The sequence below is a fragment of the Dipteris shenzhenensis genome, chromosome 19, assembly GCF_047967505.1.
Source record: "Dipteris shenzhenensis isolate YYH24624 ecotype China chromosome 19, Dip_SZ_1.0, whole genome shotgun sequence".
In the NCBI taxonomy this organism is placed as follows: domain Eukaryota; kingdom Viridiplantae; phylum Streptophyta; class Polypodiopsida; order Gleicheniales; family Dipteridaceae; genus Dipteris; species Dipteris shenzhenensis.
Genome location: NC_141614.1, coordinates 40,847,367 through 40,865,885, shown reverse-complemented (window position 1 = coordinate 40,865,885; position 18,519 = coordinate 40,847,367). Strand labels below are relative to the sequence as shown.

General features: G+C 41.6%; 1 protein-coding gene across 9 annotated transcripts; it reads left to right on the top strand.

Moving 5' to 3' along the window:
• The first annotated feature begins 6,851 nt into the window (after positions 1-6,851).
• LOC147890475 (RNA recognition motif (RRM)-containing protein) lies at positions 6,852-16,262 on the top strand. 9 transcript variants are annotated; one of them, XR_015542801.1, is made up of 7 exons: positions 6,852-7,926; positions 11,213-11,765; positions 11,855-12,569; positions 12,759-13,313; positions 13,567-13,645; positions 14,105-14,163; positions 15,909-16,262. XR_015542801.1 is itself a non-coding variant. In XM_087391061.1 (4 exons), exons 1-4 carry the CDS (start codon positions 7,080-7,082, stop codon positions 13,044-13,046), a joined length of 2,403 nt encoding a protein of 800 aa, XP_087247187.1. In that variant the 5' UTR covers positions 6,852-7,079; the 3' UTR covers positions 13,047-13,405. The 9 variants fall into 9 exon arrangements, 1 of the variants encoding a protein (XP_087247187.1); XR_015542800.1 differs by having other exon boundaries at positions 15,679-16,262; XR_015542795.1 differs by having other exon boundaries at positions 14,066-14,163.
• Positions 16,263-18,519: the final 2,257 nt, after the last annotated feature.

Genomic DNA, 18,519 nt, shown 5'->3' with positions numbered 1-18,519 from the left:
ACCCCCCCATTTTTGTTGTTTTAATACAATTGGCATAGTTTTTGTTTTTTGTTTTTTAAGGTTTTGCTCAGATTGAGAAAGCTAAACTCTGAAATTATTTTATTTGGAGGTGGTGTTATAGTGGAGGACTTAAACTCTTTTGTGAATTTCCACTTGTAGTGTTTTTTTTAAATAATTAAGTTATGTGTTTCAAATTGCCATTTATGGAGGTCATTAAAAATTACCTTTTAAAAATCGTTTTCTTTCTCTTTTGCATCCAAAAGTGCTTGCCTTATACCTGTACTAGGAGGTAGTGCCTACGCGTACGTATGGACTCTTGTTTTCATTTGAATTTCTATGGTTGGGCTAAGTTGCACTCTCTTGAAATTCTCCATCTTTTTCTCCCCCCCCGCCTTCTCTCTCTCTCTCTCTCTCCCTCAGCTTGGTGATGGTTTATTCTCGTAACACAACCTCTATGATTTTCATGCATATATGTGGGTTATGGAGTGATCTCTCCAGTATGTGTATGCGGTTCTTGCTTTGTTGTCTTGTATTGGGGAACGACCATTTTCTAAGCGAAACCTTCCTAGAACCAAGTGAAGGAAAAAAAAAAAGTTTCCAACTATGTAAAAATCTGGCAAAAATGGATCGAAAGAAAACATAGTTTCACTTAGAAATATGCAAAGTATTATAGAAATGCCTATTTCATACACAAATCTTTACATGAATCTTTGGGGATGGTGAATAATGTAATGGGATGGCTTTTGAAGAAATCCACATGTAGAGTAGATTCCTCTATGAAAATTCCCTTGTGATCCTTCTTATAGTTCTTACTTTTAATAGGGGGTGAAATTGAAAACCTTCTCTCAACCTATCTTCATGAAAGGGTTTTTCCAAAGAAACCTCATTGAAGCAAGCCATACAAGGTAGTTTTGCTATAGCAAAACCCCTTTGAGGTAGGTCTTACAAGGTAGTTTCACTTGCAAAATTACCTTAGACAACACTTTTAAACGTGTCATAACTTTCACATACAATATCCAAATATAGTCATTCAGCCACTCAAATTGACCAAAAAATGCCATTTGAGCACATCTAGAGGGTTATATTTTACAAAATATTGCATATATGATTTTAAATCCTACATGGTAGCATACGTTGGGTCACACCATAACATGAGGAGGTAACAAGATAAAGTAGCAAAAAAACTCATAGTGGCTCTAAGTTAGAATGGCTTGTTGCATTTTCCAAACATGGATCAAGAAATAGTTTCACACAAATAAATTTGGTCATGAGTAGAACATCCATAAGAGCAACATTGATTGTGAAGGAAGCATCGATTTTAGATTTATTGTGCCCTTTTACATTTTGCATCTAACAATATTATAATAAAAAGGGGGATTGCAAAGCACTTTTCTTTTTAAATCCTTTCTTGGTATCACCTTGCATTTGACGGCAACACATATAGAGTTGATTCACAAAGGGTTGCATGATGTTTTCTTGAGCTACAATAGAAATGAAAAACCATGCTTCATGTTTTGCCTTAGTTCTTGACCTTTTGCTCTTTCTATGTGGGCTAACAAAGCCATACTTTGCTAGTTTCTCATTTGTGCTAGTTATTAGTTTTTTGCTATAGTTTCTAGTAGAGGATTATATTAGGATTCCAAATTTGAAAACGTGTCAATTAAATTTGAATCAATACATTAGAAATGGTTGACATGGATTACTTGGCTATTGCAATCACAATATTCTCAATGATGCAAAAGCCCACTTTGCAGGACTTCAATTGCCTTTGGTATAAGAAATACTTAAAGACACTATGCACAATGTAGATAAAAAGGCTAACACAACAAGAAATAGTATGTTCTACTCTCTTCATACAACTCATAGATTGTCAAGTTTGGATCCATAAATATACAAATGTATAGAAAGGATAGAGGAGGTCAAGATAGATTTGTTGTAAGAAACTGAGCTATCAATTTTGATAACCTCTAGGTTGCAAGCATAGGAAGAAGGCTATGCAAGCAATGGAGTTCTTGGCAATTGGTGGTGGAGAAAGGAAGTGTAGGGTGCAAACTACATGGTTTATGTCTCCCAACTATGTACTCATGGCAAATTTATAGCATTTACATGCTATAAGCATAACACAAAAATGAGCTCATCACGAGAAAAAGAAACCCTCATAATAGGTTATGGGGTTGCACATAATGGGGATGGATTGCATTAGTCATGAGAGGGAGTGATAGGAAAGGGGGTACCTAGTTAAAATTTTAGGAGAGGAGTTTCTCAAAATTGGGGGAATTTTTTTTTAGCTGACGCAATTTCTAGACATGGTCCTGACTTCCACGTGTCCAACAAATTTTATAAGGCGAGCCATAGAAACACAAACCTTTGTGTAAAAACCATGCACCCACCAAACTCTTTGTCCTAGGACTACTCCATGGGTGACCATGAATTGACATTTTTTTTAGTTTTAAAAAAATCTATTTAAAAGTGTAAACATCACTAAAGTACTCTAGGTGTAATTCCTAAAAAGAGTGAATGCACGTGTCTTCCAAAAACATTTCCTATTAATTTCTCAAAAGTCTACATCAATGTGTTGGAGTGTAGGTTAATCTAGCCTTATATTCCCACTGGGTAGAAGAATAAAAATTCAAAAGTCATGGATGCGCGGTTGTGGGCTACCAGCCTAACAATTGGCGACACATCCATAGGCAAGAAACTTAAATTTATGGAGGTGCTTGCATATGAGAGGCTTGATATAGCTAAATTGAGTGTTATACTAATCTTTGGGGTCTTTGTGGAGCAAGAAACAGAGATAGAAGCACAGATTACACTTGGTGCGAGCATGAAAGATAGGATTCTTTGTAATAGCCACCACATTCTAACTGTCTAAGGAAGTAGAGAGAGCAGATATTGTCCCATACCCAAATTGACATATAATCTTCTGAGCCAAACACATTCCACATTAGTTGTAAAGGCTACCCTATACTCAGCCTCACAACAACTAGAGGTGGCCACTGATGGTTGCTTCTTACTCAACCATGAAATGCATGAGGCACCCAAGTAGAAGCAAAACTTGAGGTGGACACTTGTGTGTCAAAGCATCTTGCCCCATCTCTGTCACAAAAAGCATGCAACCATGCATTTTGCCCCTTGGGGTAGAACAAGCCAAGGGTGTGAGTACCCCGCAATTAGTAGAGCATGTGCTTATACTTGGTTCTTGGGCAGTGCATAAATCTACTCAATAGTGGAACCCTATATTGAATGTCTGGCTATGTATTGCATAAATAAATCAAACAGCCCATAGCATGCTAATAGAACGTACTCATCACCAGAGTTCTCAAGGTTGAACCTCATTCCAGGCTCCATAGAGTGGCAACTAGCTTACAATCCTAGAAAGGGAATCTACGAAGTAGAGTCCAAGTGTACTTGGTTTGTATCAAGGCAATACCATTTGGCCAATTCAAAAACTAAATACCAAGAAAAAAGAATGGTCACTAGTCACATATCACTCATCTTAAAAGCTATATGGAATTCAGCCTTAAAGGCTGCAATACTCTGCTGATTCGGTCCAGTGGGTAGCATGCCATCAACATATAAAACAATGACAATAAAGCAATGTGTACTCCTGATATAGAGAGTACAGTGCAACTAAGTGTTGCAAAAGCCCAGTGCGACAAGAAAAGTATGAATCTTCTCATACCAAGCTTGAGGTGCCTACTTAAGGCCATATAGAGCTTTCTTGAGCCTACACACCTTACCCTTAAGACTTGCTTGAACAAAAACAACGAGGTTGTGACACATTAACCTCTTCCTACAAATCCTCATGTAAAAAGGTAGTCTCGATATCCAATTGATGAACAATCCAACCATGATGGGCAGCCATACCAATCTTGCATCTGATAGTGGTCCCATGTGACGTGGGAGCAAAGGTCTCCTCAAAGTCTATGCCTTTCTATCGAGCATAGCCCTTTGCAACTAGCCTTGCTTTGTAACGTTCGATTGTGCCATCAACTTTCCATTTTAGTTTATAGTCCCACTTTGTATATTGCATTGCTGCTTGCTAAAATGGAGCATCCTCTGCACCCTCAAAGGAGAAGGGCCCCTCCTTACTACATGTGCTTTCAAAGGCATAATCAATAAGCAAAACCTATTTGGCAAACCTTTGCCCTTAGACATGCATCTACCCATTTCCACGAGGGGCCTATGCTTCTTCTTAGCCACACCATTTTGCTAAGGTGTGTAAGGTATTGTGCATTGATGCGTAATGCCTGTCTTTGCCAAGAAATTGTGAAACTCCATAGACATATACTCCCCCCCTCGATCTGTATAGAGAGTGTCCACCTTCTCCAATGTATGATTCTTAGCTTGAGAAATGTTTGAATTTTGTAAATACCTCCAACTTCTCTCTCAGTGCATAAAGCCATGTGAAATGAGAGTAGTCATTAATGAAGGTAAGAAAATAAAAATATCCTCCAAGGGATGGTGTCTTCATGGGACCACACAGATCATTGTGTATGAGCTCTAATTTGCGAGTAGCTCTAATTGATCCATCCTTGGGAATGTGGCCTGTTGCATCTTATCCAAAAATACACCCCTCGCAAACATGATGGGTAGGATCATCTATACATGGCAACCGATGACCACATCATGATTATGCAAATGCAGCAAACTTGTGAAATCCAAGTGGGCAAAGCGGACATATGGAGTTCTACATCTACCATACCTGAAGCAGTGGTTATTGCCAATGCATCATGCACAACACTTTCATAATTATCTAATCTGTAGAGCACATGGCATAAGGTGTTTGAGGCAACAATATCATCCCCATCACTGAGATCATTAACTGTGCATCTATCTCATCAATAAACTTAACCATGAAGCTTGCTTTGGCAAGTGATATAGATCACAAGTTCTTCTTAATGCCGAGCACCCACAATGCATGAGAAAGAATAAATACTCCACCATTTGCACCGGTGAGCACAACCTTGTCAATTCCTCTCATGGGACATGAGTTGTTATTGGCAACTGTACCTCCATGAGAACCCTCACTGAAGGAGGTAAACAAGTCTCTCTACAATGTAATATGCTTACATGCATCATAGATAGAAGGATTGTAACTACACATCATCGTAAATACCCATTCCTCGTCATAGGCATCACGAGTATGTGCAAGGTTGGTTGAATCCTTATTGTCTCCACCAAATGCAGTAGTGCCATTTATTGTCATAGCTACATTTTTATTCTTCTCCTTCTAAATCTGCTTGTAGCATTCATTGATATAATGGCCTGGCTTCCTACAATAGTTGCATTTTTTGTTCTTTTTGGGCTTGTCACCCTCCTTTGCATCTTTGCCATATGCATCTTTTTGAGGCTTGCTTCCCCTCTAATATGCAGCCTTACCTTTGCCATCTTGGCATGCAATACATGGCTTGATCACCTACACACATCATGGACCTATTATGCCTTCACTACTCCTGCAGGAGGACATATACAAGCTCATCAAAGGTAATCGGCAACATTTCGAAATCTGTCAAGCATGGTACGAATGGCTCCTTGAGATCCTTCACTTTTGTGAGGTATTCATTCATGGACTCCAATTTCCCCTTTAAGTATGCCACATGGGCTTCATTCCACACGTGAAATAAACTTGCCAAGCTGTCCCAAACATCTTTTGCTGTCTTGCATGACTTGATATGGGGACCTGTACACCTCATCATCGACAATGCAATCAAAGCATGAGCATTTGCAATCTATGATATCAAAAGAAGAAGGAAGTGGAAGACAAGATCAAGGAGTGATTATCCAAAGGTGAATGGTTAGACAAAAAGTGTAAATCAAATGTTGGAAGATATGCTATGTGCATGTGACGGTGTCTACAAGAGAGTGCTCCCTTTTGTTTGTGTTCAATGTGCAAAGTTCTTCCCTCTAGCTAAGTAGTGTAACGAAGATGTTCTAAAACCAAAAAGCACACGGAAGATCTCACTATTTAATTCCAAGTCTTTGCATTGGCAAGATGAGGTTGGCGCCCCTATTAATTGAACCCATCTTGGGTTTGCCAATGATAAGCATGAGCCATCTAAATACTAATTAGACAAGATAATCTGGATGCGTCGACGGTTAATAAAAACACACTCAATGCTCTTTTGTCTCATCGATTTGGGGAATGATCAATGCATTAGGTGAGTGCGGCTCCCATGTAACAAACCTATGCAAGGTGTATGGCTTGGATTTGGTCCTCTTGAACCTAAAATAATGTGCGAAGTTGCGTTAAAAATCAGCATTAAATCACAATACAGAGAAGTGAAAGCACTTCAAGCCTGCAACAATAGGGGAGGGGCTCTTCTTTCGAATTCGCTAAGAATACGTCTTGTAGGGATGTGTAGCCAGCAAACCTTGAAAGTGGAGTGGAGCATCTCGAAAGCACATCGTAGGTGTGCTCCCAGCCCCCACATTTTTTATGTTAGCTCAACACAGGTTCCATGGAAGGGCATGTTGGGGGCCATTCCTTGAACACAAGCACCCCCCTTGAGTGAGGAGGAGTAGGGAGGGGCCATAGGAAGGCCCTTGTGGCAAGGAAGTAAGCCGGATTCTGTCGGGAGCGAATTCGACCGAATTCCAACTGGGAAGGGCCGACACGTGGCCATTCTCGACCATCAAGGCTAGTGGTGGGGAGGTGACGTGTCGTGCCACGTGGATTCAAGCCACCGTTTTTTGGAGATTTTGTGCCGGCGGAAGGGGCTCGATCGGGTGGTGGAGGTGAGATCTCGACCGATCGGCGACCGTGAGACGGTGATGTTGGCACTACAGTTCAGTTCTCTATGGAGGGAAAGGCGTTCTGGGGAAGGGAAAGGCGACGGTTGGGGGCCATTCCGTAAACAATATCAAAACAAACCCTTGAAAGCACGAAAAGGGTGAACGAAGGGCTTTTGGACCCCTCATCGCCATAGCCGTAGCCATCGCCATAGCCTTAGGCCCTCAAGCTTTCCGTCTCCATTGCCATCGCCACAGTCATGGCTTCCTCCTCCCTCCCCTCTTGACCTCTCTCCCCCTCCTCTTTCCCTCCTCCTCATCACCTCCTTTCCTCTCCTTCCCCCTCCATGGCCTCCCGTCCTCCCCCCCTCTGGATCAAACAGGCTGAAGAGGCCAAACTCAAAGATGAAGAACGCAAGGCCGCCGCTGCCCGCGCTGCTTTCGATGCCACCTTCAAAGACTTTGCAGGCCTGCCCGCTGGAACCCTAACAGAGCAGGAGGAGGAGGCTGGCTCCGACAGCGACGACGAGGAGGCGCAGAAGAGGCTGGCCAACAAGCCCATCGGGCCTGTGGATCCTGGGAAATGCACTGCTGCGGGCACGGGGGTAGCCGGTGGAGCGGCCGGAACCGCGGCGTCTTTTGTGGTAGTCACCAAGGATTCGGACAATCGTAGGGTTCCCCACGGAGGTGCGCTTCTCAAGGTGAGGATCAGCCCTGGTATCGGTGTGGGTGGAGTCGTGCAGGAGGCTGTGGTGAAGGATAATGGTGAGGGGACTTACACAGTCACGTATGCAGTCCCCAAGCGAGGAGATTACATGGTGTCCGTGGAATGCAACGGCCTGCCTATCCTCAATAGCCCCTTTCCTGTGTTCTTTAGCGGGGGGAATGCACCTTTGGCAAACGGCCTCCTTCCCTCAACGGCTGGCCTTCTCGGCTCCTCTTCGTTTGGGAATGCTATGGGTCAAACCTTGTCTCCCTTCACTGGCGTGGCGTCGGGCCTGTTTCCTGGAATGCTCGGAAATCACCCTCCTCAAGCTCAGCTAATGGCTGCATTGGCAGCGGGGAGCAGCATGGGAGGAATGGGTCAAATGCCCTTGCCTCCGTCTGCCGCAGCAATTGCTGCTGCTCAAAGTATTGTGGCTGCCCAAGCTTATCAGGCTGCGCAAGCGCGAGCTGCCATCCAAGAATCAACTGGTAATGTTGTACACATTTCGCTGTGAAGTCCGCTGAAGTTCCCCATTTCAAGCAAAGAGACGAGAACACATTGCTTTTGTACATGCCATAATTTACTTTTTGTTTCGTTGCGTTTTTACGGTTGTCCTCCATTGAATTATTTAGCAATTTGTCATTTGATATTCAGCATAGTATTTTTTGAAGGCTTTCTCAGTTTTTTTCTGTCTCTGTGCTCCTAGTGGCCTTCACTATTTATCTTCACCTATGCGTTTTCTTTAGATTTGTATTTTAAAAAACTATATGTGGTTGATCTCTTCCCTGACAACAATAGTGTTCGAGTACTCACAGTGCAGATTGCAGCTCTCTGGCATTGCTGAAAGTGTGCATAAATATAGCGTTACTACCTTTGAAAAATACTAGTTACAAGGACGACCCAGGCGTTCCACTTGAGGCTCTTACCTCAGACAAGAATTGAGCAGACATACGCAGAACTAGTAAACATATTTTTACTCTACTAGCTGCAGCGGGTGAAAAAATCGTTTGTTTCTTAGGGCGAGTTTCCATTCAAGTGATAAAATGGCATATACCACCTTTTGGCAGTCTTGTCTTGTTAATTAGGCCATAGAAAGCAACACCATAAGACCATCTGAACATTCTCTGACAGCCGTTGTGCTCACAAATGCTAGAAATTGACCTTGAGCTTGTTTTGTCTCACATTATTATTTATGATGGATGATTTACATATGCTGAGGTGAAAGGTGAGAGGTGACGACTGTCATATGAAACTTCTTTTTGACAAGAAGAGCCAAGTATCATAACTTAGGATATTGCAGTGAACTGTTTAGGACTTTAATGACTTTCTATGGCTTTATGGAGAACCACTCTCAGACATCAAGCATCTTTTAGTAGGACATGCGAAATTTGAGTGGTATGTGGCAGGGGCTATGATTAGATACAAGGAAAATGAAGATCAAGTTTTAGGAAGCAAAATGCCTTTTATCCAAGATGTGACTGGTGGGTGGAGTTGAGTCTTATAGAGACTTCTATGTTATTATTGAGTGATGGATGTCTGTGTGTCAGTAAATAATGTTTTGGGAGTAGAAAGACACATGATGTCAGTGGTCGCCCTATTAGCTAGATCTAGATGCTTGTCTGGGAGAGATTGTTTAGTCCTCACAAGCAGTTGTAGCTTGAATGAAGAGATTTTGGACTCTTTTTGATTAGCCTTCTCCTTTAGTGCCAGCCTTCATCATGGCTGTGTATGCCCTTCACCTCCGAAGTCCAGATTGAAAGTCAGTATGAAAACTTCGTATAAATGGATGCTCGAGTATGTGTGGATGTGTGGATTTGTATGTGTAAGAGCATATGTTTATACTATGGTCTACACCCACTGTTGGGTGTTGATGAAGTCAGTGGGGATGTCATAGTAGCTAGTCCCTGCTATGCGTGATGAGTTTATGGTTTTCAACCTTATGAGTGACTATCATGAGATTGAAACTGCACTATGTTGTGATTTTAAAGGATGAGTTTGGGCATGTTCTTGGATTCATCTAGATATATGATCTCAGGGGTAAATACTAAAGCGTCTTACGATGATTGAGGTGGTCTTTACAGAATGCAACAAATTACTCTATTGACTTGCATAAATCTTGCATGATATATCAGGCATTAGAAGAGCTCTAGTGTGGAATTGATTTGTGATGTGAGGTTTCCATCTGCTACCTAAATCGTCTTATGACGATTGAGGTGGTCTTGAATAATACAAACTAACAGAAGGGAACAAATTACTCAATTGGCTTGCATAAATCTTGCATGATATATTAGGATTAGAAGAGCTAAAGTTGATTTGTGGAATTGATTTGTTATGTGAGGTTTCCATCTGCTACCTTTGGAGTCTGACAGCCACCCGTCTCTCACTTATGGGCAAGTTTCATTGTGTTAATTGGTAAACTCCTATGGTAGGTCTATTGTTAGACATGGAGACAACCGTAGTTCTATCCTAGTCCAACACACTGAAGTTAGAAAGGCTGGGGGGGAGCTTGTCTATATGAATGCCGTGCCTGGCAAACCATGTGGATACACCTGCATACCATGTGTCTGCCCCGCTCTTTGCGAGTCGTCTGGATGACTCCAGGGCCAGCCTCGGTAGTGTCCATCGAGGTAAGTCCCAAACTCTATGGATGAATGTCACTGTCTGAAAGATGGCATCCACCTATAGATGTGCCTTGGCAAACTTTGCCGGTACTATCTCATGTGGGACTGAGGGCTTACATCCTCTAGATGTCTCTGCAGCCCCTCCGCTGAAGATGAATAAGGACTATGCCATCAGCGTATAGCAATATCTGTATCATGAGGTCGGCCAGTCTTGACCCCTCGCCCCCTAGGCGGTCTACGAAGGATGTGATCTCATCGATGTAAAGTCCGAAGAGAGTCGATGAGAGGGGGAAACCTTGCTTCACCCTGATCGTGCTCCCAACCCAATCTGATAGACCACTCGGGGCATGAACTCTGTCTCTTACTGACTCATATAGGCTCATCACACCCCAAATGAGAGAGAGAGAGAGAGAGAGAGAGAGAGAGAGAGAGAGAGAGAGAATTTCTCTCTCTCTCTCTCTCTCTCTCTCTCTCTTTCCTGCATCAGACAAAGCTCATGTTTTTTAGATAGATAGCAGGCTTATCAGACCCCAAATCTGCCTTTGACACAGAGAGAGAGAGAGAGAGAGAGAGAGAGAGAGAGAGAGAGAGAGGATTTAGCTTTTTGCTGCATCAGACAAAGCTCATGTTTCTTAGATAGATAGTTGGTTTAAGAGTGAACATAAGTATTGCTTTGCTTGCTAAGTATGTCTTCCTTTTGTTTTTAAAAAAAGTTTTTGTTGCCTCTTTTTTCTTCATTTTCTCTTTCATTTTCTGTGTAGATTTTTGGACTTTAGAATAGCAAAAATTCTAAATTTGTGTGAGATTGGACATATTCTAGTCTTACAAAGGTATATATAAGAGTGAACATTCAATGTGACATAGGTTTCCAAGTGCAGTGGTTTTAAGCACCTCTGACACTCATATAGGCTCATCATACCCCAAATCTGCCTCTGACACAGAGAGAGAGAGAGAGAGAGAGAGAGAGAGAGAGAGAGGGGTGGGGGGGGGAGGGAGGGGATTTAGCTCTTTGCTGCATCAGACAAAGCTCATGTTTCTTAGATAGATAGCTGGTTAAGAGTGAACATTCAATGTGAAATAGGTTTACAAGTGCTGTTGTTTTAAGCACATCTAGCTCAAATTCTCATTTTTTTAAATGTTGGTATTCTTTCAGCCTCAAAAGAGAGGGACAATGAGCCTGGTTCTCCTGATGACAAGCAGAAGGAAGCTCTTTTACGTACTCTTCAAGTTAGCAATCTCAGTCCACTGTTGACAGCTGATCAATTAAAAACACTTTTTGCCTACTGTGGGACAGTTTCTGATTGTCAAATAGCCAGCTCCAAGCAGTTGGCATATGTAGAATATTCTAAGCCAGAGGAGGCCAAGGCAGGCTTAGCTCTCAATAATATGGAGGTTGGGGGCAGGCCTATCAATGTGGAGATGGCAAAATCAGTGCCAGCAAAAAAATCTTCATCTTTGTCATCAGTATCTGCAGCAAATGGTTTGCAGCCACTGCCTGTTATGATGCAACAAGCTGTTGCTATGCAACAGTACCAATTTCAACAAGCTCTTTTAATGCAGCAAGCAATGGCCACACAACAAGCAGCTGTACGAGCTGCAACAGTTAAGTCTGCTTCAGAGATGGCAGCAGCAAGGGCAGCAGAAATAAGCAAAAATTTGAAAGTTGATGGAGAGGAGCAAGAAGAAAAAGACACGCCTGCTGCAAGGTCTGCATCAATAGTTGCGCGATTCATTGTATGAAGTTCTCTGTTGCAGTATTTTGTTCATAGTCATTAATTGGTCCCCATGTTTGCAGGCCCCCATCACGGACACGTGCCCGTTCACGGTCAAAGTCACGCTCTCCTATCAGGTATCGCCGAGATCGTCGCTCTAGGTCCTTTTCAAGGTCTCCTATTCGCTATCGGCGTGATCGCCGGTCAAGATCTCGCTCTAGGGATCGCTATCGCCATCGTCAAAGTCCCAGCAGAAGCCGGGGCAGGTTTTACAGAAGTAGAGAGGACTACTATAACTTCCACGCTAAACGCCGTGCAGAGTGGGATAGTGAAAGAGTTCATGACCACCGAAGCTCACGGAGAAGTAGGAGCCCTAGCAGAAGCAAGAACAGGAGGAGTCGTTCACGTCCTTCAAGAGGTAGAAAAGACCACAGTCGCTCACCTGCAAGGGTGAGAAATGAGGAATCCAGTAGTGGTCGTCGGCCATTACGTTCGAGATCTCCAGTGAAGGACGGTCGGCACAGTGCACCATACAGCAGGAAGGAGGCCGAGAAGGACGACAAGGAGAAGGAGACTGCCTTGGTTACACGGAAAGATGAGCAAGAAACTAATGAGCAATTGAGACACTCAAAATCTCCTTCAGAAGAACCAAGCCCTATGAAAGATAATATAAGGGACTGCAATGAAATAAAAAACAGTCCGGTTGCAAAAGTGGATAGTGAACCTGTTGTGCTAGAGCTTGATGTTGGACCAAAACAGTATCCTGCAGAGGAAATTAAATTTTTTGAAAATACGAAGGCAAGCATTTCAAGTTAATTGTGGAGTTTTGCATGACTTTCTGTGGTTTTGCAATTCTACTATGTTGTTTGTTTCCAAGCTCATGTTGTAGTACGCCTTTACATCTGCACGTTGCCATCACTGCATGTCAGTCCTCTTGCCTGTGATAACAGTTCATGGCCTCATTCCCTTTTTTAAATTTCTGTGTAGGCCTCTGAAGATGAGGATAAAGGTGAAGATGAACACAAGTCAAAACGGAGGCATAAGAAGAGGCATAAAAAGGATGCTGATCATGAAAAGCATGAGAAGAAGCGGAAAAAACATAAGCACCGGCATCGTAGGTCCCCTTCTGCTTCGCCAGATGGGCTGGGGCTGCCTTTACCTGAAGGTGGAAAAATCAAAGCTGGCAGTGATGACAGTCTGTTGTGCAAGAAGAGTCATAAGAAGAAAGGGAGGCCTTCAAGATCCACTTCTTCCAGTAGCAGTGCAAGTGACTGAAGGGAGTTTACACTTTCAGCTACATCCTTCATGATTTGAGCCTTAATTGATAAGTGTTCTGTATTCATATGACCTTTGCTTGAAACGATTCCTTGCCTCGGCCAATCACAGAGAAAGTTTTTCGTGCCCATGTCCCTTCGCATGCAGGTTGGAGTATCGTGGACAAGTATTTCTGGATCAATGCCCTATTTTGCAGGTGTTGGGACTTGCACATGATTCAGTATGAAGCTCACCTTGCAACAAACTTGTTCATGCTCAAAATATTAGGTAGTTGAACTGACCATTGCTTGCATGGGTCCTCATGTAACTTATACAATACTTCTTTGCGAAAATGATCTTAATATTCACTGGTCTTTCTAGTTGCTGTCCTTAGTTTTATTAGACTGGCTTGCTTGGGAAAAGCCTCGAAATGTAAAATCCACCCTCTTTTGGCTTCAAGAGTTGGGATATAGCTTCGTAGGATTTTTTAGCTTAACGGCAAGTGAATGTGGGGTGGGGCTGGGCCATGGCTGGGTGAAAGGGATGGATGGACTTGGGCATGGCCCCAGCTTTTAGCAAGTGAGCGTCACAAGTGAAAGCGGAGTGCCTTTGCTCTCACGGTAAGCTTCATATCAAGGAGCTCTGGTTCTTTATATGTGGTTGTTGGTTTTTCCATTTCTTGTGATGCATTGTTCTAGCGACATCTTCAACTAATTCTTTCCCCTTTTTAATCAAGCTACACCTCATTGCCCACGTAGAATCCTGTGTGAAGAAGAAAATTGATTCTCTCCTGCCTGTTGCTCTCTCTTGTGACACGGCATTGACATTGTAATTGTTGTTATTTACAAAATCCAAATAAAATGGGTTATAGTTGATAGAAGATATGAAGAATTTGCATGACTGTTTGCTGTATTCCAAGTTTTTACTTTTTTTTTTGTTGTGTGTGTTTTTTTGGTCAAAAGATGTAGAAGGTTTGACCTTTGTTCTTATTGAGGAACAATTTGCTTTTATGTTGTTTCTTTTCAATGGCTTGGTTGCAGACTTCTGTTTTTATTTGGATACTTTGTACACAAAACCAGGGTTGAAGGTTACGTTGTCAACTTACATGGTGCTTTATGACAGCACACAAACCGTATATGTAAGTTGCCTTTCAATATATTTAGGATTGAAAGTGAGGGAAACTCTGTTTCCATTTATTTATGTTGTGGATTAACAAGTATTGTGGCCTTAGCCTATGGTATTGGGGGTTAGTATCGGTGATCCAAATTTCCGGCACTTGTTGCCTTTTCTTGGAAGCCATTGTCGAGGTTGTTTCAAGTACAATTATATGTAAAAGGGTCCATGTTGTGCATGAGCCTTTGTATTTACAGCTGTGCACTGAGTCCTTGGTCTATAATTTGTTAAAGAAGCTACTTGCCAAGAGCTTAAGTGGATTATCTTTACCCAAGGCAGGTTAGATTTTCCGGAAAGTATATTTCTCAATGTGTCTAATTAATGGTAACATCCATTTGAAACTGATAAACTGGCCTGTTTTTGTCATTACCAAGTCTGCCAGAAAGTCCTCATGTAAGTCTAGTTCAGACATTTTTTTGTGTGCACGTGATCTATCCTCAGTTTTGGGTGCTAAAGGATCGAGATTCTGAAATTTCTGAAAGCCATCTATATATGGCCATTGATGCTTGGGTACTGACGCAATTGGAAGCTTGGCTTTAATTTGAAAGTCCTAGTGTAGACCAGACATGTTTCTGTTCACATGATCTATCCATAGCTTTGGGTAGTAATGGATTGAGATTCTGAAATTTCTGAAAGCCATCTATACACAAGTGATGCTGCAATTGGAAGCTTGGCTTCCTTTTGGATCTTGGTTTTGTATGTGTCCAACAGACACCTACCCTTTCCCCACACAGTCCCTCTGCTGCTTTCCCTTATTTTCCCCTTCCCGTTTATACTTTACTTTCTTATGTCTCTTTAGTAATTCATATCTTTTAAGCTCGGGTATTTTCATATCTTTTATGAAGCTCAACATTTTATAGCATTCAGGCCATGGCCAGTTCATGTGTTGAATCGAATGAAAACAAGTCCTTCTAGATAATATGTGGATGAGCTGTTGTAAATTGAGAACCACTCGAAGCTTAGCTTTATCTTTCTGTTTCACCTTTACAAAGCAAGTATGTGGCTACTCTTTTAGATTATGTCTTGCAAGTCAACTTTTAGAAAGCTAGCATCATGTTCTCATGGTTTGAAATTGTGGTGGTGTGGAGAGGTGCCTCGGTAATTATTTCCAGGCACAGGTTTGAGTATAAGTGACACTTGTATACAAAGCTAGAGGTATTTGGGAAAATGAGCAGAACTTATCTGTCGTCAGTCTTGAATCAGAGCTGTGGTTGATGCAGTAAACTTTGTACCTCAATAGCTGGCAATAAATTGTCAGATGCTTGTGTGATTATCATTATCTATATCACTTTTCTAATCATTTGTTTCTATGTGATTGAAAATTTCCTACTGTTACCTGAGAAAAGCTCTATGTTTTTTAATTATTTGCTCCTTGTTATTACTGATGCTGAAAATAAGGATGCTTTACCATTAGCCCATGTGCAGACCGGTAGTCCATGGCGAATAATGGTAATTGACATCTGACACATCACTTGTGTAGGAACACTGATGATGACAGTAGGGATGTGCTTCGATGTGCAAGCTTGCGGCCCTAAGAAAGCTTTCATGAAGTCATCCTTTTTGTTCTCTGCAATTTTGTGCTATTGATTATTAGGAGATAATCTCAGCATTTAAATTGATATAAGAATTGGTCCGTCTCAGGTGGCCAATGCTGTTTATTGTGCAGTGTTTGTTGTTTACACCATTTGCGTGATGTGTCTACCTTTGCAGAACTTACTGCTCAGAACTTGGTCAAGCTGCTTGGAGCTGACGATTGCCTGGAGTGCGTCCCAATGACCAATTATATGTTGAGACGCTTGGTTTAAATGTGGTTGATTGTAGCAGATCTTGCCAGTGCTTTAGGCTGTAGATTTCACCTCCTCTTGTCTTGGGCCTTAAGCCTTAAGAGTTGAAGGTGCCTTAATTGTAGCAATGGCCGGTAAAGATTGGACGCTTTGTTTTTTTGCTTTACAGGTCATTGTTTGGGCATAGTTCTGTATTCGTATAGGTATAGGTTCTTTTGTCTAACAGGAACACAATTTCAAATTGTGAAGTCATTGCCCAAGTTTCTACCTGATTTTATATGATGAAAATTATTTCAACTTCTTGCTCACATTTTATCGATGAGCTTTTCAAGCTTAAAATGTCTAGTCTGAGGGGGACAGGCCCTTTTTACCCTTTGATAGTTAACTGCTACCTCTCATCACGATCAAGTCTCCAGAGCTTTGTTGAAACTGAGGCTAAATGTATGTGGTGAGTGGATATGCTTTGCTTTGAGGACTCGTGTTCGTAGAATGGCGTACCTTTTGCCTAACGTTACTTGTAGCTACTTGGTGTTGTGGTTGAGTTAATGTCTGTACTACTCATTGTACTCTTTTGACCTGCGCTGGCATCCCTCCCTTCTCAAAACCATGACTATCACCACAAACACATGTGTGCATGTCATATACGCAAACATACAGGGTTCTCATATGTAGACATACATAGATCTATGTGTGTACGCTCGCTTGTTAACTTACTGGTACATGACTTATCTGCATGTAGATATATGCTTGAAAGCACATACGTGGAGATAATCATGTGTATATACATGTGCATTCCTATTTAGATATCTATATAGCTTCTTAACTATATGCACAGATACTACCTTATGCTCATATGCGCATGCATTCCTAGCTACTAAACTCCTATTGAAGCGGTATGTTTTTTGCATACTGCATGTGCTAAGCTACATGCATACATGTATGGCAATGTCCTTGCCTATATACTTGCACATGCATGCTTGTACCTATAGTCCGACTTATGACGATGCACTCACCTATGTACCTACACATCCACCTTGTTTCTAATTAAACATATGTGTCTTACGCAACCCTTTCTATATGTATCCTTTCTATTTGAATGCCTTATATATAGTCCCAATTGAGGGTGTATTGTCCATTGATTTAGGTACATCACATATGTTATTTGAAAGTGTAAATTGGGATGGATGTCAAAGATTCAACCCATAGGGAGAGTGAGTATTGTTGACTTGGTGAGACTAGAGTTGAGAAAAGCAATAGTCCTTTCAATAGCTTTTCATTCTTCGGAGTTGTAGGATTTTTATTGGCCATTTTTTTAAAGGTTCATTGTTTAAAGTTGTCATTTGCACTCTTTTTGAGGTTTTAAAGATGCAATGTTGGTTGTAATGGTTGGACACATTTTATTGAGTTGGGTGGAAGTCCCAAAGTGAGCTTCTTTGCCCTCTTATTAATTTCACATTGTTAGCTATGGGTCAGAAATGTATTTTCACTCTTGAAACTCAAATATGTTTCAATATACCTTTGGAGCGATCTTTGTTTTAGCCTCTTTTGAGAATGACAATTTATTGATAAGTTTGGGAGCCTTCAGAGTTGTCTCCACTTGGTGTTGAGGCTAACATGAATCAATTAGCTTTTTTTCTAGAGATCAACTCACTTTGTTCTCCACAAACTATGGCTCAATTGAGGCAAAGAGAGGTCCCTCTGATTCGGTAAGCTACCACCCTAGAGACTTCAAATTTTTTTTTTTTTTTGGGGGGGGGGGAGGGGCGGAGGCATTTCTCTCATTATCAATCTTTTTCATTGAATTCATAGGCTAGCACCAATATTATCATTGCTTTTGCTTTATGTTATAAAGTATTTGATTTCTATGCATTTAGTTATTCAAAATTCAATCATGTTTGTGTATGATCCCTTGTCTTGCAATAACACGTATGACTCCTTTGTCTTGCAATAGATTTTACTTGCTTGCGCATGATGTGAGTTGTCTTGATGGGCTAGATGGCCTTGACATTTGCTAAACCTAATATTTTTGGTGTGGGATTTTCACTCTTAGGGACTTGGACCATAGTATATGTATAGGGAAATGAACCTATAGCCGTTGTAATAGGAGCAAGACATCATGAGATTCAGTGCAATGATAGAAAAATGTGGTGCAATCTTTTCCACTACCATCGAGAAGAGCATGTCATTAACCAAATGCTGGCATGATGAGAAACCCAAGGAGGAGACATCAAAAACTTATACAAAGATGAAATTGGAACATCAACCTCTTTGAGAGCCATTGCTCTATCCTTCAAGAAAGCTTCTTCATCTAGTGGAGGTGAAAGGATGGGGATATCCCCCTCATGATTGAGTTGATATGGTTTGTTATGGATAGAATCCACCTTTAATGATTCCAATTTGATGTCAACTTTGAAAGGCTTCACTAATCAAAAGCCATGTCGTACCAAGAAAAGTCCCCCTCCATACCAACCACCCAAGAAGCACCCAAGAAGCAATAGTGTCAGAAGCTCCAATAGAGAAGGTGAAATCTCCTTGAC

What these genes read in the sequence shown, in the direction of transcription:
- LOC147890475 (XM_087391061.1), top strand. Translation starts at nt 7,080, where the DNA reads ATGGCCTCCCGTCCTCCCCCCCTCTGGATCAAACAGGCTGAAGAGGCC. An exon ending in TGCCATCCAAGAATCAACTG is followed by an intron (nt 7,927 to 11,212) that starts GTAATGTTGTAC and finishes GTATTCTTTCAG; the next exon opens with CCTCAAAAGAGAGGGACAAT. An exon ending in AAAGACACGCCTGCTGCAAG is followed by an intron (nt 11,766 to 11,854) that starts GTCTGCATCAAT and finishes CCATGTTTGCAG; the next exon opens with GCCCCCATCACGGACACGTG.